The sequence below is a fragment of the Equus przewalskii genome, chromosome 10 (assembly GCF_037783145.1).
Source record: "Equus przewalskii isolate Varuska chromosome 10, EquPr2, whole genome shotgun sequence".
Classification (NCBI taxonomy): Eukaryota; Metazoa; Chordata; class Mammalia; order Perissodactyla; family Equidae; genus Equus; species Equus przewalskii.
This window is the reverse complement of record NC_091840.1, coordinates 60,631,120-60,657,410: the sequence shown is the minus strand read 5'-3', so window position 1 is coordinate 60,657,410 and position 26,291 is coordinate 60,631,120. Positions and strand designations below refer to the sequence as shown.

Below are 26,291 nucleotides of genomic sequence, written 5' to 3'. Positions count from 1 at the left end.
CCGTCTCACACATACACAGCAGACACACAGACGTACGCCTCCGTACAACCCACACGCACACTCACACGTCATGGACCCACAGATAAACAGGTCACTATGCACGTAGATGCATAACGTGGCCATGCCTCTATTCACTCTCAAAGGCAGCCAGACCCCACCTGGACATGCACGGACACTGACACCCAAGGAGATGCTATATCTATAACTTTCATGCACAAATGCATGCACGCATGCAGAGGGATGGCCCCTACAGTGACCTGGTGAACCAGAGGGTCAGAACTCAGGCATGCGGGCTCCAAAGAAACCTCCACAACACAGCCTGGCCACATGCAGGGCTGCAGGCTGGAAGAGCGGCAGCCTTTCCTTGCCCTGGCCAGCTGGCTATCCTCCAGGCCCTGGTGCAGATGGGGGGGCCAGGGAGGGGGTGGTCCAGCTGGCCGCCTGTGTTGCCTGCCTCTTGCAGTCCCAGCCTGGTGCATAGTAGGTGTTAAAACAAGAGCTCGGAGCTGGGCCCGGGTGTCCAGAATGGGCGCAGGAAGACCAGGCTGGATGCCAGGTTTGCGGAGAGCCGGCCGGAGGTCTGCCCCGCCCCCGCATGCCCCCGACAGGCCCCCGCTCCGACCCCGCAGCGGTCAGGGGCTCGGCGGCCTGGGCGCCAGTCCACCAAACCTGAGCGTCCCATGGCCGCGCCCCCACCTTCCTGCGCCTGCACAAGTTACCTTGGGCCCGGGGGCCCTTCGTCCCGCCCCCGGCTCCCATTGGCCGAGGCCTCCCTTTGTTAGCAGGGCGAGCCGCTGCCATAGGCCGGCAGGGCCGCCGGTCGCCCGGCCGCGGCCCCGCCCCGCCCCGCCCCGCCCCGCCCCGCGCCGCCCGGAGCGCGCGAGCCGCCCCGCTCCTAGTTGCTGCGGCCGCGCGGCGCCGAGGGCAGTGGCGGCGGCAGCGACCCGGAGCGGCACGACCCGGCGCCGGGGGCGGGCCGCGTCCATGGGCCTGCGGCGGGCGCTCGGCGGCCGTGCGGGCGGGCGGCGGGGACCTCGCGCTCTGTGAGGCCCACGCCCGGGGCCGCCACGCGAGGGGAGGCGCCCGCGTTCCGGCGCCCGCGAGGCCCCGACCGCCGCGCGGCCCGGTGAGAGGCGGCCGGCCGCGAGGCATGCGGCGGAGCCCGCGCTGAGCGGCCCGCCCGCCGCCGTGGATGCTGCCGCCGCCGCCGCACCGCACGCCGTCCGCCGCGCAGCGCGCCGGGCCTGGCGGGGTCTCGGGGCCTGCGCCGCCGCCGCGCGACCATGTCGGCGGCCAAGGAGAACCCGTGCAGGAAGTTCCAGGCCAACATCTTCAACAAGAGCAAGTGTCAGAACTGCTTCAAGCCGCGCGAGTCCCATCTGCTCAACGACGAGGACTTGACGCAGGTGAGCGGGCCGCGCGGGCCTCGCGGGCGCGGGTGCGCCGGCCGGCTGGGGGGCTGTGCGGGGTCCGGGGCGCGGCGCGGCGGGGAGCGCGCGGGCGGCGCGGGACAAAGGGAGGCGCTCCGGTCGGCCGCGGGGCGCCTCCTCCCGCTCCCCGCGGCCCGACCGCCGCGTGAGTCGTGCCGGGGGTGCCGAGACTCCAACGTGCCTGCTTCTCCGCGGAGGGGACACAGGGCTCGGGAGGGGCCCGCCGCTGCCAGGACCCCGGCGTCTGTCTTGGGGCCGGGCTCGGACTCGTCCGCCCGGGGCGGCTGAGGCCGGAGGACTGTGCGGGTGGCCCGTGGGCGGCCCTCCGGTCTGGCGCAGCCGCCCTCTTCCCCGTCGTGGTCGCCGTCGGCGGCCGGAGAGCGGGGCAGGGTCCCGAAGGCTGGCACGAGCGTCCGGCCTTCGAACTTCGGCTGGGGGGCCCGCTGTCGGCGGGGGGCTGGGGCTCCTCCCCGCCGGGCGCGGAGTGGGGACACGGGGTCGGAGGGCCGGGCCCCTTGCCTGGCCCGCGCTGTCGGGAGAGGGCTCGGTCCCGTCCCGGAGCTCCCGGGTCGGCGTCAGAGCCGCCGCCTCCAACGACGCCGAGTCCTGGGCCCGTCCCTGGAGTGGCTTCGGAGAGGAGGGCTTTGTGTGGGTGACAGCGGCCTGGGAAGTTGGGCTGCGGTCCCCAGTGGCCCTTGGGCCCTCAGCGGTCGCCTGCACTCCCGGCGCCCAGGGTTCTCCGGAGCACGGGCAGGGCTTTCGGACGTGCGGGGTCCTTGCCTCCCTGACCCAGCCTCGTCTCCGTCTCCTCAGGAGGCGTCTGTGGCCCCTCCTCGCCGTCTTGCCCAGCCTCCATCCTCTAAGAGCTTTCCCTCCCCTCCCCGAACGAGACCAGGGGAGCTCCTTTCGCATTCCAGCCCGGTGTGACCCAGGTGTCGCCGTCCCTTTGCAGGAGAACCCCCGAGATGGAAAACATTGCTTTGAAGTGCCTCGCCTGGCTGTTTTTCATGGTGCTTAAGTGCTCCCAGGGTTTGACTTGTTTACATGGCAGAGCGGAGTCGGGTGGCAGGGCAGGGGTTGTGGCCTGGGATGTGGTGCCTTCCTCTGAGGTCAGGTTCCCAGCAGCCAGCGAAAGACCCCTTTTATCTAAAACCAAAAGCTTAACCAAACACTCAAGGCTGCAAAGTCATAGATTGTCAGGGCAGAAGGGCCAGGTCAGCTTGGGAAAGGGTGGACCTCAGTTTCCTGGTGAGTGTTCTGGGGTGGGGGGTGAGCTTTAAGGGAGGTTCTCTCTTCTTGACTGGACGCCTTTTTCTGGGAAGCAGTTTGTGTGCTGATGAGGGTCCTGGACCAGGAGTCAGGAGACTTTGCTTCTAATCTTCCTGTCACTTTCAGCTGCACGACCTTGAACAAGTCCCTTTGTATAGTTTCATTTCCTTTTCTATGAATTGGGACTAGGGATCCCTGGCTTACCACCCTCACCAGGCTGTCGTGGAAAGCAAGGAATGGTCTTATTCAACTTTTTTCTCTTACAATTTAAAAGACAGAAATTGCCTACCGAATAGTGAACTTGGGTTTAGGAAGTTTTTGGGCTTGGCAAGGGTTGTTCTGAGAGAGATTCATGGTTACTCCAAGCGACTGCCAAAATTGGTAAATTGGGTATTTACACCTCATCGGGCCTGTTTTCTGATTCTTAAGCTTAGATAAACTAGAGTGAAATCTGCATATTTGAGTTGAATCTGTTAAAAATTAAAAGAAAATCTGTTGATTATTAATTGGATTCAAGAGAGGTTGTCAAAAATTTGAAGTACTTTACTCTTTTCATTGTATTCGCAGTTTAATTGTGGATTTTGACACAGACCCGAGTCTTGCAGGGCACAACTGGAACGGTAATTTCTGAAATAATGAGTGGGGTTGTTTATGCTGGGAGAGATTAGGCCAGCCTTCTACCTCCTGGGATCTTTCAGGAAGAAACTGCTCTTGAAAAGAGGAGGAGGGAGACCCCAGGGCTGTTGCCAATAACCTTAGCTGCTGCTCTCTGCATCCGGCCCTCCCCCGGCCTCTTACTCTCATCCTCCTGGCTCCCTCAGAAAACCTCAGCCAGTCGCTTCCCATCAGTCTCCCCCCTGGTTCCTGCTTCCTGCTGCCCCTCCCCGCCCAGAGCTCGTTTAGACCGTCAAGGCTGGAAGATAGACCAGTGATCATTGAGGCCACCACCCTCTAAGGTGTTATCTTTCAGTCTTTCTGCGCATTTTTCTGTGTACCTGTGGATTCAAATACACAGTTAAAACCTTTTTTAAGCTAAACTGTGTGTATGTATTTGCAACATATTGTTTCTGCTTAATGACACATCTTAGGGCTCTTTTCATGGTATTACGTATAAATATACCAGAATCGTTTTGCATATTGTACCATCAGGGATGTCCCATGGTTACTTCCAGGTTTTGCTGTTATAAACAGTGAATGCTTCAGCAAACAGCTTTCTAAATGCTTTTGGGTGTGTGTGCGTGCACAAATGCAAGTATTTCTCTGGGGGCAGAGACCTAAAAATAGAATGGCTGGGTTGACATCAAGCACATTGATTTTTTTAGATATCACCAAATTGCTTTCCAAAAAAGACTGTGTCGTACCATTGTCAGGATTGGCTACTGTCAGATGATTTAATTCTTTCATAATTTCCCTAATTACCAGTGAGATTAAGCTCTTTTTATAATATTTATTGAATATTTGTGGATTACTCATTCATATTGTTTGCACGTTTTTCTGTTCAGTTAGTTTTTCCTCCCTGTTGATTTGTAGGAACTTTCTGTATATACTCTAGGTTGGGGATTCACAACCTTTTTCTGTGAAAGGCCAGATATTTTGGCTTTGTGGGACCTGTGTTCTTTGTGGCACCTACACAGCTTTCCCCTTGTAGCATAGAAGCTACCGTGCAAAGCCACTGTAGACGATACATAAACTAACGGGTATGGCTGTTTCTAATAAAACTTTATTTACAAAGACAGGCAGTTGGCAGGATCTGGCCTGTGAGCCACAGTTTGCTGGCCCTGCTCTAGATATTAATCTGCCACCTGTCATAAATTGCAGGTATTTTCTCCCAGGGTGTCAGTTATCTTTTAGTTTCATGTGTGTTCATTTGTCTTTTTCATATGGTAGTTTTAAATATGAATGCTATTGCATTTCCATGTTTTCCTTTATATTTGGTAATTTTAATCTTACGCTTATGAAGGTCTTCTTTCTGGGATTATAAAATAGTCTCTGAGATTTTCTTAGTTCTCTTGCAGTTATTTTTATGCCTAGCTTTCTAATCCATCAGATTTATGTTTTAGGAAAATAATTCTGGCTGAAGGCAGAGCTCTAATAGGTGCTCTTGAAGTAGTCTAGTGGAGTGCAGAAAAAGTCTTCTCTAGGTTAGTGCTGGCCGGGAGGGGAGAGGCTCAAAGCCTAGGCACAGGGGGTTTGTAGTCAGTTGGAGGTAGGGATTGAAGAAACCTGGGTGGATAAAAGTACCTTTAACAAAGATTGAGAATACAGATTTGGAGTAGATTTGGGGCTTGTGGAGGGCTCAAACAGAATATGGTAAATTTGACCTCGTGGAGGTGGAAGTCCGGTTGGGTCCGTAGGTGGAATTGCCCACTCAGGCAGTATGTGGTTAGAGCTGGAGGTGGCATGGGGGCCGAGGCAGTCCTGGGAGTGAATGCGGTCACTCAGGAGGCCATGTAGACTGAACCAAGAAGTAGGGGGCAGGTGAGGCAGAGAGGTGAATCAGAGGGGTTGGTGGTTAATGGGAGCAGCAGGCCTGGAACCCAGGGTTCTCAGCTTCCAAAATTTCTTCCCATCCTCAGTGTCGGTCTCTGGGTTCCTGGTGGGTATTGACCTGACCTGATGTCTCATTCTCCTGACAACTTGTGCAACTTTAGGCATTGCCTTTTGTGGAAGGAACTTCGGTTCTAGTCCGGGGCCTACCACTTTTTTATTGTCGACCTTGGCTGGGTTGTTTTCCCTTCTCAGGCCTCGATTCTCGTCTGGAGAATGAGGTTGGTCTTGATCTCTCCCAAGGCTCGTCTAGTCCTCCTGCATCTCTCCTCGGACCTAGTCAGATCCTGCCCCTCGCCGTGCCCGTACTCCACTGCCAGGGCTGCTGGGGCATTGGGGTAGTGGGGTACACAGGTGGGTGGTCCAGGGCTTGGTCTCTATGAATCGTCTCATCTACTTTCCTTGTTCCTCTGATACTCTTATAAGTTCCAGGATATGGAACTTCTTTATTTGACTTCACATTTATGTCAAAGGCGGTGGGGTGATTTCATGCCCACCCTTTTAAGAATATTGGTAATTTATGTGCATATTTGTAGGTTGTTTGTCAAGGGGTGTGTCAAAAATCCCAGACCTTAAAAGTGGCCAACAAGCACATGAAAAGATGGTCAATGTGATTAGTCATTAAGGAAATGCAAATTGAAACCCCAATGAAATATACTTCACATCCACTAGGATGGCTGTAGTAGAAAAGGAAAACTAATAAGTGTTGGTGAGGATGTGGAGAAGTTGGAGCCCTCCTGCATTGCTGATAGGAGTGTAAAATGGACAGCTGATGTGGAAAACTGGCAGTTCCTCAAAAGAATTACCGTATAGCCCAGTAATTCAATTCCCAGCATATACCCCAAAGAATTGGAAACAGGTATTCAAACAAATACTCTTATACATATGTTCATAGCACTATTCACAGTGGCCAGGAGGTAGTAATAACCCAAGTATCCATCGTGGATGAACGGATAAACAAGTTGTGGTATATCCATACAATTTTAGTCAGTTATAAAAAGGACTGAAGTACTGAGGCAGGCTACATGATTGAACCTCAAAAACATGATAAGTGAAAGAATCAGACACAAAAGGTCACATATCGTATGATTCCTTTTATATGAAATGTCCAGAATAGGTAAATCCATGGAAACAGAAAGCAGATTAGTGGTTGCCAAGGTTCTGGGAGAGGAGGGAACAGCAGTGCCTGCTAATGGGATCGGGATTCTATTTTGGGGGTGATGAAATGCTTTAGCACTAGATAGAGATGGTGTTTGCATAACATCGAATGTACTAAATGCCACTGAACTGTTCACTTTAAAATGATTAATTTTATGTTAGGTGAATTTTACCTCAATTAAAACAAACGGTTGTGGAAGAATCTCACACGCACGTACACATACACACACACACACATCCCAAACCTGCCCTCTGCTTCGTGTGTCATTGGAGTGAATATCTGATTGTTCTAGAGTCTAGACCAGGAATTGGCAAATTTTTTTCCTAAATGGCCAGATGGTAAATATTTTAGGCTTTGTAGGCCAACAGGCAAAATCAAGGAGTTCATGTAGGTACTTATATAACCATTTAGAAATGCAAAAGCCATTTGTGGTTTTGGGGCCTTAAGAAAACAGCCAGCAAGCTAGCTTTGCCCTCTGGGGCATAGCCTGCCAACCCTGGGTGAGATCGGTACTGTCCAGCGGAACTATAATGCAGCCGCATGTGTAATTGTACATTTTCTGGTTGCTACATTAAAATAAAAAGAAACAATTAAATTAATTTAAATTATATTTTATTTAACCTAACGTATCCAAAATATTATCATTTTAACATGCAAAGAAGTTATGTGCAGCTTTACTTTTACGGCCCTTTCAGTTCAGACTAGCCACTTTTCAGGTGCTCGGTAGCCACGCGTGCTGATGCCGGCGGTGTTGGATGGGCAGCTCCAGCGGCAGCGCCTGGCCCATGTCTGGGCCCTTGAGACCCTCAGGGAAGCATAGGATGGGAAGGCTGTGCTTCTGGGTTTTTCCTCCTCCGTGGGGGTGTCATGCAGACAGCCTGGGTTTGGAGGATTCCTGGAATGCTTGTTCTCTCACACCGTCCCTCCTTTTTGTGTCCCCCGCTTGGTGTCTTTTTGCCAACTTTTGGGAGTTCTTGCTTTAAAAGTCACACCTTCTTTGGTGACTCCTTTTAGTGTGTTTGAGAGCTCTGGGGCTCTGATCCCCGCTACCCCTCCAGGTGCGGAGGGCAGAGGGTACTGGTTGGGGCCTCGGGGGCCTGTGCTGTGGGGAGCAAGTGAGAGCCCTGCGGGGGCAGGCTGACGAGCCCGCAGGCACACTGTGTTCTGACCCGGCCCTCTGCAGGCCCTCGGTATTGGTCAGTGGAGCTGTCTGCTGGCTGCCTTCCCCCCTGCGCTCGAGCCTGCTGCTTGACCTTTCTCTTTGTGCTCTTTTTCTCTTGCCACACAGAAGGACTACAATCGAAGACCTGTGTTCTATTTTTGGCACAGATGTGCGGGGTGACCTAGGAAGGTCACTTACGTTCTCCGAGCCTCGGTTTCCTACCTAGAAAGTGGGTGCCCACCTTCTGTTTACAGGGAATGGTGTGCTAATGGAATAGATGGAGGGGCCAGCCAGGCCTTTGGAAGTTCCTGAACCCCCTCTGTGGTAATTAATATTCCAGGAAGCACACTGACAGCCTCTCCTGTGGGGAGTGGCCTTTGTTTGGCTGTCTCCTGATTACGAAGCCCTGATGCTGTTTAGCTGAAATAAAGAAATTTGACTTGGAATGTTTATCTTTAAATTGTTCCCAAGCTGCCATTTAGTCTTGAAAGAGAGGAGAGAGAACTAACCAGAAAACAACCAGGGAAGACACGAGAAGGAGGTGATGTCCTGCTGCCGCTGTCCTGGTGCTGGGGAGGAGGCTCAGGGAGGGTGAAGAGCACTGGGTGCTAGTTCAGAAGCGTTTAACCTGGAAGACAGGCTTTCTTTTGTCCTTGGAAGCTCACTCCCCAAGCCTCACTTTCCTATCTGAAATGACCTGGACCAGGTCAGTGGTTTTCAAACTTTTGTTAAATCGCGGAGCCTTCTACTCAAAGGAATCTTGTATGGGAGTGCCATGTATGAAACAGAAAGAGCGACACGGTTCTGGGGCCTGGAGCTTGGCCTCCCAGCCACCTCTGCTTCCCTCCATGGGGCCTCCAGTCATCTTGGGGGGCTACAAGGGACAGATTTGAAAACTCCGCCCTAGAGTTTATGGTTCTTTCCTCCAGTTGTAGTAGTTGAGGGTTCTGTGAAATCATCCACAATGGTTTCATAGCTACCCTTTGATGGAAGCTCCAAATGTCCAGCCCCACTGCTGCCATCATATTATCGCTTCCTTTAGGGACGAGATAGCCAGTGGGTTGATTCGCTGACATTTTATCTCTAGAGACTGGAACTGGAATCTTTCAAACCACTCGCTGGTTTTCTCAGTCAGGGTCATTCTAGTTCACATGAAACCACAGCCTAGTTTTGCCTGGAGCTGGTGACCCTCCCGGCTCCTGCCCACTCAGCTTGTGTCTGCACACTGCGCTGGATGGGGGCCCTGCACCCGTCTTTGGGGCCGCTTGCAGTGAGAGGGAGCAGATGCGCCTCTTGAACCCTCCTGAGCCTCCACTGCTCTGAACCAGTTGTCCTATACCATGAGCTCATTCTGCTTCAGCAGCTGAGGAGGCGAGCAGGGCTGGTGGCAGCATGGCCACTGGTAGAGGAGGGGATGTGGAGTTTCAGGGAGGTTGGGTAGCCGACCCGAGGTCACCAAGCTGCCTAGCGATGGGGCTGTGATACAAAATTTGGTTCCATGAAGTTTCCACACCAGCCTTTGCGTGTCCAGGAGCCTGTCTTCCCTTCCCTTGGGAAGGCCGCTTTGCTTTGTTAACTCGGTACTGTTTCTGTAGGAGGTTGGGATAGTGCAAACTAAATCAAAGCTCTTTAATGGACTCCTAATTCCTGGCCCTGGGAGGAGGGGCCTGCAGGGGCTGGGTGATCCCTGCCGTTAAGTAGGTGAGGGATTGTCCTCAATTAGTACATGGAGCCACTGAGACCCAGAGAGGTTCAGTGACCTGCCTAGGTCATAGGAAGGCCAGTGTGGGTTTTTCCAAAGTTCTGTTTGGCCTCCCTGTGTCTGATAACAAGTGTTAACCTTTGCTATCAGAAGCAGGGCCTTTCTCTGACTTGGATTCCTTATTTCTGGGGTATGTGGGAGTGCGAGTGGGCAGGGTAGCAGTGCAGGACATCATGCAGGTCCTAAAATCTCCTCAGCCTCACGGTGTCCCCCGTCTCCCAGACCGGCTGCTGGCCTGTGGCAGTGACCACACCTTTGGCAAGGCTGTGAAGACGAAGCACTGTTTTTCTCCCTGAGGAATTCAGGATCAGGAAATAGTTGTGTCCTTGATCTCTGTAGGTCCTGAAGCACTAGTTTTAACAGGCAGACCAAGGAGGCTCCATGGCATACCTTCACACACGGTCTCTTACATCCGAAATAGTCCTGGCCTGCACCTAAAGGGGCCGGGGGCTGGGAGCGGCTTCTGGGAGTCCCAGTTGAATCAGAGGAAGAGTCCCTGTCTCCTGGGTCTCCGGGTGCCACACCCAGAGCCTCTCTATGGGGCTGATGAGTGACCTGGGGTGCAGGGAACCTCAGGGCTCACGGGGGTGGGGCATTCATTTGTCTTCCGCTTGGGGACCTGCTCTGACCTAGAAATCTAGCATAGTCCCACTTTTCATTTAAACGTGCTCAGGTAAGGTAATGGAATGGTAAGCGAGAGTGGGGGCTTTCAGCTCAGATTTGAGTTCACATCCTGGCTCCATTTTTGATGCTGATTGAGCAAGTTACTCAGAGTTTAAGTGTCTGTGTCCCTCCTCTGAACACTGGGGGCTATAATAATACCCATGTCTTTGAGTGCCTATGAGGAATGTGGAAGACGCAAGAAATAGCAAGTGCCGAATTTGTAAATGCTTGGGTATAGAGTGGGTGCTCAGTAAATGGGGTTCATTTTGCAAACACTGACCCAGAGAGGGGGCCCAACTCCGTGATTCTGTGGGACAGCTGACCCTCAAACTCTGTTTCTCTCTACCCTCACGCCCACAGAACAAAAGCCCACGCTGCCTCCTCTCCTGCAGAGCTGCTTGGCACCCCTGCAACTTCCTCTCTCCTTAGAGGATAGGAGGTAGAGAAGCCAGGGGCCATCAACCATTAGAGGGTGTGGGCCAGCACAGCAGCCACCCCAGAGCCCCTGCTAAGCCCAGAGAAGTGCCCAGTCCAGGTCCCATGAAAGGCAGTGGCAGATCCTGATTTCAGAAGTCACTTTACATGGAAGGGTCTGAGTTGCTGTCAGCAATGTGGGAGAGGATTAAGAAGCCACTTATCCCACTGGTGTCCCTGGGAGCAGTTGTCTGGGAAGCAAAGTGCTCGTGCCCTGGTGCCTGGGTGAAATGGCTGGAGGAGGGTATAGAGCAGCCCAGGTCTGGTCCCAAATCACTGGGAGGGTGGGTGGGAGGCCTGGCCTGTGTGTCTTCTGGCTCTTTGGTCACCAGCGTTGATTCGTGGCCTTGGCCAGCAGCTGGGTCCTCCCAGCTTTCTTCCCCACTGTCTTCCAGCCTTTACAAATCACACACTTTTCCAGAGAGTGGAACCTTCTTCCAAGGGACGTTTCTATAGCGTCTGATCAAGTAGAAGTGGCTCCTTGTGGGGCCTGCAAGCAAGCTCTCCTAACAGGCAGATGCCATCTCGGCAAACAGTCCGGTGCCTCTTAGTTCCCACATCTCCCTTCCCACCTAGAAACCCTTTGAGCTTAGGGATCTTCTTCCTGGGGAAGCTGGGCCAGCTAGTGTGGCCACGCAGCCTTCTATAGTGTGGAGGTTCCTCTATACTTAAATCGAAGGAGCAGTTCACATGTTCTGGGATCATTTATTGTGGTGGTGGTGGCATTCATAGCTAATAGTAATTGCTGTGTGCCAGGCCGCTATTAACTCACTTATATTCACAGCAGTCTTATGAAGTGGAGAGATAAGAAAACTGAGATGGAAGGAAGTCATGTAACTTGCCCAAGGGCGATCCAGTAGGTGGTAGAGCTGAGACGAAAACCCAGACAGTCTGACTCAGGGCCTCCTCCTTCCACTCTTTCCCATGCTGACCCGGGTGCAGTCAGGTGGGCCTTCTGGATGTTCGATCTCTGGCAGTGTGTGTCCCTCCGCCCTTCTTGTCCAGGAGCCAGGGGCTGTCTTGTCAGAAGGGTGTGTGTGTGTGTGTTAGGAAGGGTGGGGCTGGAAGATGAGGGTTGGGCTGAGGTTATTTAGATTTCCTGTCCCTTTTTTTCCTTCCCATTGCACTCTCCTGTCCTACCTGTTTCTTAATGGGAAGCACTGCTTTTTGAGGGACAGTGTGTGACTCTCCTGCAAAGCTGTTGCCCCAGGAATTTGTCCCCATGCATTCTTTAGCATTCCTCCCTTTGCCATGAATGGCGTCATGTTCCAAAAATCCCGCGGCCATGGCTCCTTGTCAAGACCAAACAGGGAAGAGGCTTTTTAAAATGTCGCTTTCCCCTTCTTCCTCCAGCTGCTGCAGTCAGAGGAGGAGCCCTGAGCGTGGGCTGGGCTTGCAGGCATGTGTGTGGGCGGAGGGTGAGTGGCTAGCTGAGGAGGGGAGTGGGAGAGGAGGATGGAGAGCAGGCCGGCTGCTGCAGGCGCTCACCCTCTCTGTGCCTGGCCGCGTGTGTCCCTCGGCCCTTCTTGTCCAGGAACCAGGGGCTGTCCTGTCAGAAGGGTGTGTGTGTGTGTGTGTGTTAGGAAGGGTGGGGTTGGAAGATGAGGGTTGGGCTGAGGTTATTTAGATTTCCTGTCCCTTTTTTTCCTTCCCATCGCACTCTCCTGTCCTACCTGTTTCTTAATGAGAAGCACTGCCTTTTGAGGAACAGGGTGTGACTCTCCTGCAAAGCTGTTGCCCCAGGAATTTGTCCCCATGCATCCTTTAGCATTCTTCCCTTTGCCATGAATGGCGTCATGTTCCAAAAATCCTGCGGCCATCGGATTCTAGTAAACTTCTTCATCTAGTAAGCTCTGTGTGTGGGTTTTGTTTTTGTTTTTGTTTTTGTTTTTTGAGGTGAAATTCACATAACATAAAATTAACCATTTTAAAATGTACAGTTCATTTGCATTTAGCACGTTCACAATGTTGTGCAAACGCTGCCACTGTAGTTTAAAACATTTCATCACCCCAAAAGAACACCCCATAACTATTAAGTTGTTACCCCCCACTTCCCATCCCCAGTCCTCAGCAACCACCAATTTGCTTTCTGTCCCTATGGATTTACCTATTCTGGAAATTTCATCAAAATGGAGTCATCGATTATGTGACCTTTGGTCAGGCTTCTTGCACTTAGCATGTTTTCAGAGTTCATCCATGTGGAGTATGAATCATTACTTTTCTATGATTGAATAATATTCCATTGTATGGTTATAGCACGTTTTGTTTATCTCTTCACCTGTAGATGGGACATTTGCGCTGTTTTCACCTTTGGCTGTTGGGAATAGTGTGGCTATGAGCATTCGTCTACACGTTTTTGTTTAAACACCTACTTTCAGTTCTTCTGGGCAGAGACCTAGGAGTGGAATTTTTGAGTCCTGTGGTAGTTCTGTTAATGAGCTGTGTTTTGAATCAGCGTATCAAGCCAGATGTCAGCACTGCAGATTGTTGGGTGGTAGGACAGTGGAGATGGTGCTGGAGGGGGTGATGGACCTCAGATGATGCTGCCCGAAGCCCAGTGCTCCTCATTTGGAGGAGTCCGGGGTGGAGAACTGGGGTCCAGGGCAACCCTCAGGGTTAAACACTGTGTGCGGCTCTGAGGTGGTGGCAGAGGGGCCAGGCCTGTGGGTAGGGGCAGCTGAGCCCTTTTGAGCTTCATTCTCTCCTTTCTTCCCCTTTCGTCTAACCTAAAGATCATCCGAGTTGCCAAGAAGGGGTTAAATTGGGGCTTTAATCTTGGTGGGAAGGGGGCCTGAGGGTTCATGGGAGTTGAAGGCCAGACAGTGTAGGGAGATGCTGATGCAGTCCAGAGTGGTGAGGGGCAGGGTAAGTTGCTTATATGGGGCCCCCAAAGGATCTTGGGGTTGGTTAGAGGGAGAAGACCTTATCTAGCCTGTTCACCACTGTTTCCAGTTTTCAAACTTTATTTCTTCAGCAATAGAACACAGAGCCCCTTGAAATAGAGCGAGGACTCTCATAGGTGAAGGCCGGGAGGAGGACTGATGGACCTGTGAGCCCACTCCAGTGCCTGCACCCACGCTCCATAGTGGCCCCTGAAGCACAACCTCCAGGCGTTTTCACTGTTTGAAAACCACTGATTTACTGTAACCCTTGCATTAATATTTTGGAGTAGAATGAAATATTTGACGTATACAAAGGAGCATAAGTAGCATCTGTGTGCAATATATGTACCATATTCCTGCAGAACACTCAAGGTGCTTGGTTCCTGGTATTTCAGCCTCTCTTGGCAGCTGGAATCCAGGGGAGGGGACCCGCAAGCAGGTGTTGCCTCCGTCAAGCCCAGTGCCCTCTCCTGGCCTCCTCTCCAGGCAGAGGTTCGCCTGTTGAGAGGAGGGTTTCCCTGCCCAACTGTGTGCAGGAGTCTGTTTCATTTACAGATGGACTGTAACAGAGCCACCGGGGGCAAGTCTGGTGTAGATGCAGCCTTTTAAGGTAGTGCCGTTGAGGAGAAAGGACTCTGAGAAGTCCAGACATGGACCTGAAGGCTCGTTTGTGTTTGGGCTGACTGAGAGCCAGAGAAGTGTCATCAGCTGGGGCGACACTGCAAGTAGAGCCTGAGAGATCAGGGGTGTTGTGGGGGCAGGGTGGGCCAGTTTCTGACCGGAAGACGTACTGGGATGGGGGTGGGGCAGTTGGCTGGGTCAGCGGGTTCTCAAACTTTTTATTCTTGGGACCCCTTTGTGCTCTTGATTATTGAGGTCCTCACGGGCTTTTGTGTATGTGGGTTATGTCTATGGTATTTACTATATTAGAAATTAAAAAAATTTATTAATTCATTTAAAAATAAAATCTGTTGTATGTTCACATAAATAACAGGTATATTCTGAAAGGTAACTTTTCCAAATAAAAAAATTTTGCTGAGAAGAGCTGCATTAGTTTACCTTTTTGCACATCTCTCTAACGTCTGTCATAATGAAAGACAGCTGGATTCTCGTATCTTCTGCATTCAGTCTGCTGTGATATCGTCATGTAGCCTGTGGAAAACCCTGGTATACACTGGTGAAAGAATAAGAGTGAAAAAGACAAATGATAACTTACTGTTTTTATAAAGATAGTTTTGGCTCAGGGACCCCGGAAAGGGTCTCTGGGACTGCCACTCTTTGAGATCCATGGTCCAGCTCCAGTTGGACCATTTGCTGGAAGGCCCCACATGCCTTGATAGGAGTGGCAGTGAGGACGCCTGTCAACAATGGAACTGATGCCGGTGCAGAATCCGGGCAGACACCCGAGGCATCCCTTGAAGTGAGGCGTCAGACATGGGGTAGACAGAGGGGGACAAGGAGGCCACCATGGACGAGTGCTTGTTCTTTCTGGCAGCCGGCACATTCTAGGACTGTCACACCCTTCCTTCCTGCCACCAAGGACTCTCTGAGGAATAAACGAAGTGTGAGTAAGGTATGCGGCCCGTGACAGGGACTCGATGTGAAAACAGTGGGGTAAGTTTGATTCTCCCGACTGCGCTCACAGGAGTTCGAGGCTTGGAGAAGGAAGTTGCTTTGCTTTTACATTTCGCCACTGTGCTCGGCAGCCCTCAGAAGGGAGGGGTCAGAGATGACTGGAATGTTTCAGGATGGAGACTGGAGCAGCTGCAGGGCCACGTTGCTAATGTGGGGAGCAGCACGCAGCTGAGGACCAACAGACTGGGGCAGGCCGTTCTCCTTGGGGCTCTGCTGCTGATTTGCTTGCTAGTCAGAAGGCAAGATGATCTGGGTCTCTGCATCTGTTCACTTGATGGTGCTTGATAATTTCAAGACCCGTCCCACTTCCTGGCCTGGAGCTTGGTGTTTGGACACGTGTGTTGGAGGCATGGCCAGGTAGAGTGCGCCTTCTCCCTGGAGATGCAGGGTTGGGACTTGGGCTGGAAGTCCTGGTGGAGAGGGAGATTCCGGTTCCTTGGTCTGGGAGTTGTGCTTGGGTCCTGCGGCCTCTAAGCATGTGGGTGGGAAAGGGATTCACGGGAATCTTGGAGGCCCTCAGAGGTCTCAAGTGACACAATTGGGATTTTTTATTTTAGTTTTTGAGAAGAAGCTTGAATCAACCCTCAGAAGAGGAAAATTACCTCTTATCTTTGGGATTAAAATGTTCTCCAACCAGGTCCTGCCCCTTAGATTTGGTGCCTGGACAGGAGTTTTGATGTCTTTAACGTTAAACGTTGTCTCTATGGGCTCAGATGTTTCAGTTATGCCACAATTTTTATTCTGACTGTTTTTATCCTGTCTGTTAAAGAAAACATTTTCCCTGCCCCTTTCTCCTCTGCTTGCTGCTCTGCCTTTCCAGCCTGTCCGTGTGGAAAGGCCAGCGTGAATTTCCTTTGAGAGGTCTTCAGCTTAAGCTTGGTCTGTGTAGCTGGAGCTGTCCTCCCCCAGTCTGCTTAAAGGGAGCCTCTCAGGCCCCCCTTCCAGCACCCCCTCAGCCCTTTTTCCTTTTTTGGCTTTTGAGGAGCTAATTGTCCAGGCTTCACCTTGATAGGTGGTGCTTACTTTTTTGGTCTCTCTTAAAGGAGATTTTAAAACAGTCACCAGACTTGTACACGAATGTTCACAGCTGTCAAAAGGTGGAAACAACCTCAGTGTCCATCAGCAGATGAATGGATAAACAAAATGTGGTCTATCCATACAATGGAATATTATTTAGCCATGAAAAGGAATGAGATACACTTGCTACAACATAGATGAACCTTTAAAACATTATGCTCAGTGAAAGAAGCCAGTCACAAAAGACCAGGTTATCTGACTCCATTTACATAAATGTTCAGAATAGGCAAATCTATATAGACAGAAAGTAGATTAGTGGTTGCCGGGGGCTGGGTTGGGGCTTGGGGAATGATAGCTAGAGTCCAGGGTTTCTTTTTGGGGTGACGAAAATCTTCTAAAATTGATTGTGGGGGGCCACCCCCTTGGCCGATGGGTTAAGTTTGCGCGCCACACTTCGGCGGCCCAGGATTTTGGCAGTTCGGATTCTGGGCACAGATCTAGCACCACTCATCAAGCCATGCTGAGGTGGCATCCCACATAGCAGAGCCAGAAGGACCTACAACTGGAATATATAAATATGTACCCGGGGGCTTTGGGGAGAAGAAGAAGAAGAAAAAAAGATTGGCAACAGATGTTAGCTCACGTGCCAATTTTTAAAAAATAAATAAAGTAAAATTGATTGTGGTGATAGATGCACTACAACCATTGAATTGTACTTTTTTTTTCTTTTTTGAGGAAGATTAGCCCTGAGCTAACGTCTATCTGATGCCAATCCTCCTCTTTTTGCTGAGGAAGACTGGCCCTGAGCTAACATCTGTGTCCATCTTCCTCTACTTTATATGTGGGACGCCTATCACAGCATGGCTTGCCATTGGTACATAGGTCCACACCCAGGATCTGAACTGGTGAACCCCAGGCTGCCAAGGTGGAATGTGTGAACTTAACCACTGCGCCACTGGGCCGGCGCCTGAATTGTACATTTTGAAGTGTTGAGTTGTAGGGTAGGTGAATTATACCTCAAAAAAGTTATTGCAAAAATACCCTAGAACAGATAATACCCCCATCTTGTTCTTGGTTTGTACTCATAATTCGCATTTTGCCAAACCATTATTTGACATCTTCATTTCCCGTCTTCATGTCATTTTCTATTTGACCTTTGCTGCCCATGCATAGCTAACACTACAGATCCCACCTCTTTTCCTCTCTCTGTCCTGCTACCCAGGTCACCAGGAGCACACTGTATGGGCATGGTGTTGGCCTTGCTTTCTCACATACACCCACGGTGCACACACAGCTTGGGGCTCAGCCGTGGTCAGGTGTGTGGCAGTAGCGTGAAAGTGTTCTGTGCAGAAACCAGTGGGCCATCACATAGCATTATTTAGGGCTTGGGTCATTGTTTCAGGAAATATTGTCTTTGCCTCCACCCTGTACCCTGTGCTGCTTCTGATTTGGCCAAAGGATGGGACTGTCAGCAGATCGTCTCGAGGTTTGAAGCCTCCGAGGGAGCGCTGGAGGAGTTGGCCCCAAAGATGCTGGGCTTTGTGGAGTTCCTGGGATGCGCCCTCTGCTCTCTGAGTCAGGGCAGTGCCGTGTGTGAGGCTCTGCTCCCTCCTCAGGAGGGAAGTGCGAGCCTCTGCGTGTGTCAGCTGGCCGTACACTGGCCCGGCTGTGCCAGCTTTCCCTGGGCTCATTTCCCCTGACTTGGATTTCTGCGGTTGTCCTTTGCTTATTCCCAGATACCCTCTCCTTCCCAGATACCTCCTGTCTGCTCCCCAGTGCCGCGTTCCTTTCCTTCACTCTGCTTGTAGTGCATTTGTCTCGTTGTGGGTATTCTCAGTGGCTTTCTCATCTTTGCCTGGATGGCTTTGTGTCCTGGCCTTTGGCAGCAAAGGTCAGTAACCTGTGCATTTCTTCTGAGTTCCAGGACCATGTGGCCTGGCGTAATTAGTAAGATCCCCACTCATTTCCCACAGTATCCCAGTTTGGATGATAAATTACCCTAGGTTCCCCTACGTATGAGACTCTGCTTTCTCTGGGGTGGGGTGGAGGTGGGAGCCTGTGCTCACACTTATGTCTTTGCACAGGTAGGAGAGACTGCTCCTTCCTGAGAAGAGGCCCGTGATCTCTCTCGGCTTCCCGAACACCTTAACAACCCGTGGTTGCTGGCCAGGCTGCGTCAGTGGCTCCGTGGGATGGTGGTTTGTGTTTGGTTCATCCTGTAGTGATGAGCTCCTTACAGGTGCTGTGCCTTGGTGCCCCACACGATGCCTTAGGCCTTGGCCGTGAGGATATCTGGGGGAGGCCCTGAGTGATGTGCTCATCAGGACCAGACCCCTCAGGAGAATACTCCACTTGGGAACATACTTCCTACTGGGATGGCACTAACCTTTACTGGGTGGCTTACTGATGTGGAGCCGTGATGAGTAATTAAGGGCTAAATATGGGTCCAGGTGGCTTTGGCTCATGCCCTGCTTAGACAGGTCACTTAATCTTTCTGTGCACTTGGGTTTCCTCATATGGAAAATGGAGGTGGTAACGATACATACCTCACAGGTTTGTTGTGAAGGTTGAACAGTTCATGATGTGAAGTGCCTGGAGCAGTGACCGGCCTCATAACCTGTGGATGTTAGCTCTGAGGACACTGGGGAACAGGACAGAGATGACCAAGAGAGGAAACTGATGGGCTTTTAAACAGACTCTACAGTGTGCTCGCTTAGATGGAGTGTGAGTCCTCCGGGCCACGTCCCTGATTGTTTCCTGCCAGCCAGCGGGCAGCAGTGTTTCTCACTCAGAAGGCTGGCCTTTTGCCCTGGGTCCTGATCACCTGAATCACTTGCAGTAGCTACAGCACAATTGTGAGTGTCTTTGTAGTTGCTGATTGTCCTCTGCTGAATTTCGAAGGCACAGACAGACCCTAGAAGCTGGTGCTGGCAGACAGTGCCCGTGTTGAAGAATGTGGTTTGGGTCCAGACTGAAAAGCTGCAAAGCCACGGGACAGTATTCTCCCTGGGCTTGAGACCCCATGGACCAGTCTTAGAGAGGAATTCCAGCACTGTTTGGTCCATGCAGCATTGTGGGGACATGCTGTGTGGCCTCTTGAGGGGTCTGCAGTGATGGCCAATGCTGCTTGGCCCTGGCAGCTTTGTTCTAAAAGAAAAGCCCCACCTTTCTGGGGGCCATGGCCCTACTGAGTGCCGTCAGAGGTGTGTGCTGATCCCCAATGTGGATCTGGCAGGTGGGCACATGGCTCCACTGACAAGCTTCCTTCAATGACAGGCTTGGACTTAGAGCTGTCTGGTCCTGACGCTGTCCAGCTGGGTGGCCATAGGACACAGTGAGGTCTGGGCAAGAGTCAGGCATAAGACTGACTTTGACATGTGCTCGCATCTCCTTTTATTGACTTACGTCTGAACATCCCAGAAAAGACAGGTGACCTTGAAGTCTGTCATGATTTACAAGCTTAAAAGATGGCCAGACAGCTGCTACCCAGGCATCGTTTCTCCTTTTGGAATTGAAATGCAGAAAATAGTAAACAGCAATTTTGCTATGAGTGTGGAAGCGTTTCCACAGAAACTCTTTTGGAAAAAAAAAGAGAAATAAGGAACCAACCTCAAAACCACAGAAGATCCTATTAGCTTCAATTTACACACATTCTGCCCATAGACCTTTCACTGAATCCTCTCGAGAGGGCCATTTGCCTCTCACCTTGTGCTTGAGTGTGGCTCCCCAGCCCCTACCTTTTGTCCAGAGAAATCTTTGCCCCAGAAATCTCCCTTCTTCAAGACTGTGTATGACTTTTCCTCTTGAAGAACTTTCATGGGAACAGTCACTGCTTGGAATTTGGGCATCCAGCCTGGTGTGAGGGAGCGTGTGTGGGGTTTCCGTGCTCTGCCCCTGCCTCAGAGTCGGGAGCCCTGGGGTCCCTCCGGACTGGCCTCAAATACGCTGCAGTCCTGTCTGTCACACGCTCACCGCTTCCACTGTGGGCCTCACTCCCCTCAGCACTCCTGGCCCCTAGTCTGGTTTGAGCACCAGCTATGTGCATGGTCCTGGGTGGGTGCTGGGATGTATGGCCCTGCCTCTGAAGCATTGACTGTTCAGGGGCCCAGTGTGTGTTTTGTCTGATGTAATTTTTTAAAAATGGTATGGAAAGAATATGTGTGTGTTTCTATTATTGTAGATGATGAAACTGAGATTCACAGAGATAAGGTCTTCCCCTGGCCACACAGCAACTAAGTCATGGAAGCAAGACTTGAACGTGGGCCTCCTGGTTCCCAGGCCAGGGTCTTCACACTCACTTTCCAGAGCTGTGAGGTCATGCTGCTGATAGGGAGTGGGGTATAGGGGTTCCTTAACTTCACCTGCTTCTTGTTCTGCCAGGAACAGTCAGACCCCTCTTTGGGAAGGCGCTCTGCTAGTACTGTATCAGCAAACACGCATTCATGGTCAGGCAAACATCTGCCCTTTCCTTTAAAAAATAATGTCTGCTAAGTGCTATATAGTTGCATTACTTTACAGAAAATGGTAAAAAGAAACAAAAAAACCCAAGACTTGGTCTTGTTGCCAACACAATTGATGTTTTCTTGTGACTCCTGATCTTTCTCCGTCTTTATGCAATTATAATCGTGGACCACGCTTCACATCCCACCCTGGCTGCTTGTTCACGTGCCTGGTCTCCTTCACTAGCCAGAGAGCCCCTGAGGGAGAGGGTGTGTGCACCTCATGTTTTTTTCTCTGATACCTTGATTTCCCAGGGAAATTCTGCTGAATACCTCCAGAGGGTGCCAGTCACAGGAGACAGAGCAAATGAAGCCACTGGGCTTTGTGCAGGAAGCCCTGGCTTGATGGAGTCCTGTGGGTGCACACTGAAGAGGGTTTCTTGAATTCCTCGTAGTTATTTATAATTAATGGCTGTGTAATACTTTAGTGAGCTGATATATCAGCATTCATGTAGCCATTTCCTGGTTGGACGCTGAGTTCCTCCCACATCATGAATGGAACTTTTTTCTTCTCTCTGTGTTATTTCTGTAGGTTCAGTTTCTGGCTATGGGGTTACTGGGGCAGGAGCATGGAAACATCGTGGGTCTCGCTGCGTGTGACGACATTGCTGCTCTCTGAGATGCCAGGTTTCCCACAATGCTTCTGCCTTCTGTCTTTGCCAGCGTGGTGCACACGGTGGTGTGATTGGAGTTGGATGCAGAGAAGGGAGAAGTACAGTGGAAGTTCAGCCTGTCTGCTTGCTCTTCAGCGTCCTGGTTGTTCCCCAGTGTTGGTGGTGTGACCTGGGAGCTCTGTGTGTAGAAGTCAGAGGTGTGGCTTGGGCTCTTCTAGGTCTTGGCTGGGAAGGCCTTCCCAGCAATACTCAGAACAGTGAGGGAGCAGTTCAGTTCTCAGCTGTGTGCTCATGACTAATAAGCATGTCCATTGACTCACTCGTGTGTTTGCTTTTTCAGTTGGCCCAGTCCTGCTTTGTACTGGGCACTTTGCTGGATGAAGGTGAGGTTCCTGTCTACAGCGAGCTGAGGCATTGTTAGAGAGAAGGAACACAGATGGCTTGGGGTTGGGAGATGGGACCTTGGAGGGTGAGCAGGGAGTTGCCAGCAGGATGGGGTGCAGAGCCTTCCATGTAGAGAACTGCTTGTGCACAGCCCAGAGGCCTGAAACGTTTGTCTTTTCCCTGGGAGGTGTCAGTGTAACAGCAGTTCACAGAAGCGGGAGGTGGCAGTGCCCTGGATTAATGGCAGCAGCTGCTGCAGTAAGTTCTCAGCAAACAGTTGGCTTTGGGTCGGTTACTGTACTTGAAATCAAGGGACATGGGATTTTGAGGGGGCTCACCCTATTCCATGAAATAGAGGTGTTTCTATGTGGGAGGTGAGCTTTGGAAGGTGGGGAGGTGGGTCGCCAGATAGTAGAGGGCTTTTAGGATGACAGGAAGTTGGGGGGGGGGCATGGAAAGGGTAGGACCCATATTTTCTTTTTCTTTTTCGTGAGGAAGATAGGCCCTGAGCTAACATCCATTGCCAGTCCTCCTCTTTTTGCTTGAGGAAGACTGTCACTGAGCTAATGTCTTCCTCTATTCTGTACGTGGGATGCCGCCACTGCATGGCTTGACGAGTGGTATGTAGGTCTGTACCGGGGATCTGAACTTGTGAACCCTGGGCTGCCGAAGCAGAGCACGTGAATGTTTTAACCACTACGCCAGCAGGCTGGCCTGGGGACCCACATTTTCACATTGATGGTTCTGGGTGCTCCCTTTCAGTGCCATATTGTGAGATATACTGACTACCTTTCTCAACACCACGTGACTCTGAGAGTGGGTGAACGTGAGGGGACAGGAAAAGCGAGGTTAACCACCTGTTAGAAATCTGTCACTGACTTCCCTGCTCAGTCAACCACAGACAGGCCGCATGGAGCTGAGAGCTGAGCGCATAAGGTTCTGGACACCGTGTGGTTGTGATGTGGTGGCTGTGTCCAGAGGCTTGTGTGTTTCTGGGAGGCCTCAGTGTGGCAGCTTGACAATGCTGTGTAAAGCAGCCCAGGACGCTTGCTCCTTGCCCTGCCTGCAGCCTGCCCACTCGGCCTGAGTTGAGGCAGTTGGGCTCCCCCCAGTGCAACCCAGGTCTGCCCAAAGAGGGTGGTGAGGGGGAAGGGGGTAGAAGAACCTTGGTCAAGTGGACAGGCCTGAGAGAAGGTGTATGTGTGCAGTGTGCGTGTGGCCTCCAGGAGAAGCTGTTGGAAATGCCCGTGGAGCTCATGTAGCTCAGCTGAGGGCCATGAGGGCCGACCTTGCCTGGAGAAGACCCCTGTGGACTGCAGAGGCCTTCAAGGCTGGAGCCTCAGTGCTCTGGGGCTGTGGTGGGTCCCCTTCCAGTGTTAAATGCTTGTGTGTGGGTGGAGGGAATATTCAGGAAGTAACAGGTTTGGTTTTTTTTTCCTTTAAAGATTGGCACCCGAGCTAACAACTCTTGCCAGTCTTCTTTTCTTCTCTTTTCTGTGTTTTCTCCCCAAATCCCCCCAGTACATAATTGTATATTTTAGTTATGTGTCCTAGTTGTGGCATGTGGGACGCTGCCTCAGTACAGCCTAATGAACAGTGCCATGTCTGCACCCAGGATCCGAACTGGCAAAACCCCAGGCTGCCGAAGTGGAGCATGCAAACTTAACCACTCGGCCTTGGGGGTGGCCCCCTGGTTTTTTTTAATTGAACTTTTTATATTGAGATGGTTGTAGTTTCCCATGCACTTGTAAGAAATAATACAGAGCAATCCCGTGTACTCTTTTCCAGTGGTAACATCTTGTAAAATTGTGGTTCAGTATCACAGCCAGGATATTGACATGGATGCAGCCAAGATGCAGGGCATTTCGTCACTGCAGGATCCCTTACAGCCACACCTCCTGCCCTCCCACCACGACTGCCTCCTTAGTCCCTGGCAGTCACGAATCTGTTGTCCATTTCTGTAAATTCCACATTTCAAGAATGTAACGTAAATGTAGTCATACATCCTGTAACCCTTTAGGATTGGCTTTTTTCACTCATCATCATTTTCTGGAGATTCACCCAGGTTGTGTGTATCAGTAGTTGGTTCCTTTATATTGCTGACTAGTATTCCATGGTAAAGATGTACCACAGATTGTTTAACCATTCACCATGGAAGGATGTCTGTTGTTTCCAGTTTTTGGCTATTACAATAAAGCCGCTGTAACCATTCATGTACAATTTTTGTGTGAATGTAAGCTTTTATTTCTCTGGGATAAATATCCAGGAGTGTGGTTTCTGAATCACATGGTAGTTGAATGTTTAGTTTTTTAAGAAGACGCTAAACTTTTTCAGAATGATTGTACCATTTTACATTCCTTCCAGCAATGTATGAGTGATAGACATTCTTCACATCCTTGCCAGCATTTGGTGTTGTCACCATTTTTAATTTTAGCCGTTCTGATAGGTGTGTAATAATATCCCATGTGGTTTTAATTTGCAGTTCCCTAATAGCTAATGGTGTTGGACGTCTTTTCGTGTACTTGATTGTTGTCTGTATATCTTCTGTGGAATATCTGTTCATGTCTTTTGCCCATGTTGTAATTGGATTCTTTGTTTCTTTGTATATTCTAGATACTGGTCCTTTGTTAGATATGTGGTTTACAAATATTTATCCCACTCTGGCTTATCTTTTCACCCTCCTAGTAGGGCCTTTTGAAGAGCAAAAGTTTTTAATTTTAATGAAATCCAATATGCCAGTTTAAGTTTGCGTTCCATTTTGCGTTAATTTTTGTGTAAGGTTGAGCTTTATTAGTTTATTGCTTATGGATGTCCGGTTGCTCCAGCACCATCTGTTGAAAGGCACCATTGAATTGCTTTAGCACTTTTGTCAAAAAGTAAGTTGGACGTGTTTGTGTGGGTCTATTCTGGGTTCTCTGGTCTGTTCTGTTGATCCATGTGTCTAAGCTTCCACTTATACCACAGTCTGGATTACTGCGGATATAATAAATCTTGTAATCGGATGGATGGATTCTTGCCTCTTTCTTCTTTTTTAATTTTTAAAAAACTATTCTAGTTCCTTTCCCTTTCCATATACATTTTAGAGTAATCTTGTCTGTATCTACAAAAGGTCTTACTAAGCTTTTGATAGTAATTGCGTTAAACCTGTATATGAATGTGGGTAAAACTGATATCTTAGAATCTTCCAGGGGCCGACCTGGTGGCACAGCAGTTAAGTTCTCACATTCCACTTCGGCGGCCTGGGATTTCGCCGGTTTGGATCCCGGGTGTGGACATGGCACTGCTCATCTAAGGCATGCTGTGGCAGGCATCCCACATATAAAGTGGAGGAAGATGGGCATGGATGTTATAGCTCAGGGCCAATCTTCCTCAGCCAAAAGAGGAGGATTGGCGGCAGATGTTAGCTCAGGGCTGATCTTCCTCCAAGAAAAAGAATCTTCCAGTCTGTGTCTCTCCATTTATTTAGATCTTTTTTTATTTCTTTCATCAGCATTGGGTAGTTTTCAGCATGCAGCCCTGTACATGCTTTGTTAGATTTACTCCTAAGTATTTCATTTTTTAAAGAGATTGTAAATGGTATTATATTTTTAATTTTGGTGTCCATATATTCATTGCTAGTGTATAGAAATACAGTTGATTTTCGTGTACTAATCTTATATCCTCCAACCTTGTTAAAACTCACTTGCTAGTTTTAGGAGGTTTTTTAAAATAGATTCCTTGTGAAAAAAAAAAAATAGATTCCTTGTGATTTTCTACATAGACCATTATGTCATCTGTAAAATTTTATTTCTTCTTTCCAATCTGAGTGCCTTTATTTCCTTTCCTTGCCTTATTGCACTGGTTAGAAATTCTAGCACTATGTTGAATTCTGAGAGTGGACCTCATTACTTAGCTCCTGATCTTGGAGGGAAAATTTTTTTTTTCCTCCTGCTTTTTCTCCCCAAGTCCCCCTCAAGTACATAGTTGTGTATTTTAGTTGTGGGTCCTTCTCTTTGTGGCATGTGGGATGCCGCCTCAGCATGGCCTGATGCGTGGTGCCGTGTCTGCGCCCAGGATCCGAACTGGCGAAACCCTGGGCTGCCACAGCAGAGCACGTGAACTCAACCACTCGGCCACTGGGCCGGCCGCTGGAGGGAAAGTATTTAGTCTTTCACCATTCACCATTATGTATAGTTAGCTCTCAGTTTTTTTGTAGATGCTCTTTATCAGTCAAGAAAGTTCCCTTCTATTTCTACTTTTCTGAGAGGTTTTTAATTTTTATTTATTTATTTTTTAAATCATGAATGAGTGTTGAATTTTGTCAGATGCTTTTTTTGCGTTATTTGATGTGATCACAGTTTTTCTTCTTTAGCCTGTTAATATGGTGGATTATATTGATTAATTTTTTAAATATTAAACCAGGCTTGCACCCCTAGAATAACCCGACATGGTCATGGTATATAATTCTTTAAATGTGTTGCTGAATTTTGTTTGCTACTATTTTGATGATTTTTGCTTCTGTGTTCATGAGGGATATTGGTCTGCATTTGTTCTTTTCCTGCTCCTTTCTTTTGTACTGTGTCTGATTTTGATATCAGGTTAATTCTAGCTTCATAAAATTAACTGAAAGTTGTTTCTTCCTCTTCTGGAAGATGATTTTCTGGGAAAGACTATGTAGAATTCATGTTAATTCTTCTTTCAACATTTGGTAGAATTCTCCAGTAGAAGCATCCAAGCCTGGGGATTTCTTTTCTTTTGTTTTAAAATTACATATTCAATTTTCTTAATAGTTATAGGGTTATATTCAGATTATCT

General features: G+C 50.0%; 1 protein-coding gene across 14 annotated transcripts in view; it reads left to right on the top strand.

Moving 5' to 3' along the window:
- The first annotated feature begins 1,104 nt into the window (after positions 1-1,104).
- MPRIP (myosin phosphatase Rho interacting protein) overlaps positions 1,105-26,291 on the top strand; it is a 145,046-nt gene continuing 119,859 nt past the window's right edge. For all 14 annotated transcript variants that reach the window (XM_070563683.1, XM_070563685.1, XM_070563684.1 and 11 more), the window contains exon 1: positions 1,105-1,406. In XM_070563683.1, the coding sequence (XP_070419784.1) occupies positions 1,284-1,406 (123 nt within the window). In that variant the 5' untranslated portion in view covers positions 1,105-1,283. The remainder of the gene's footprint in view (positions 1,407-26,291) is intronic.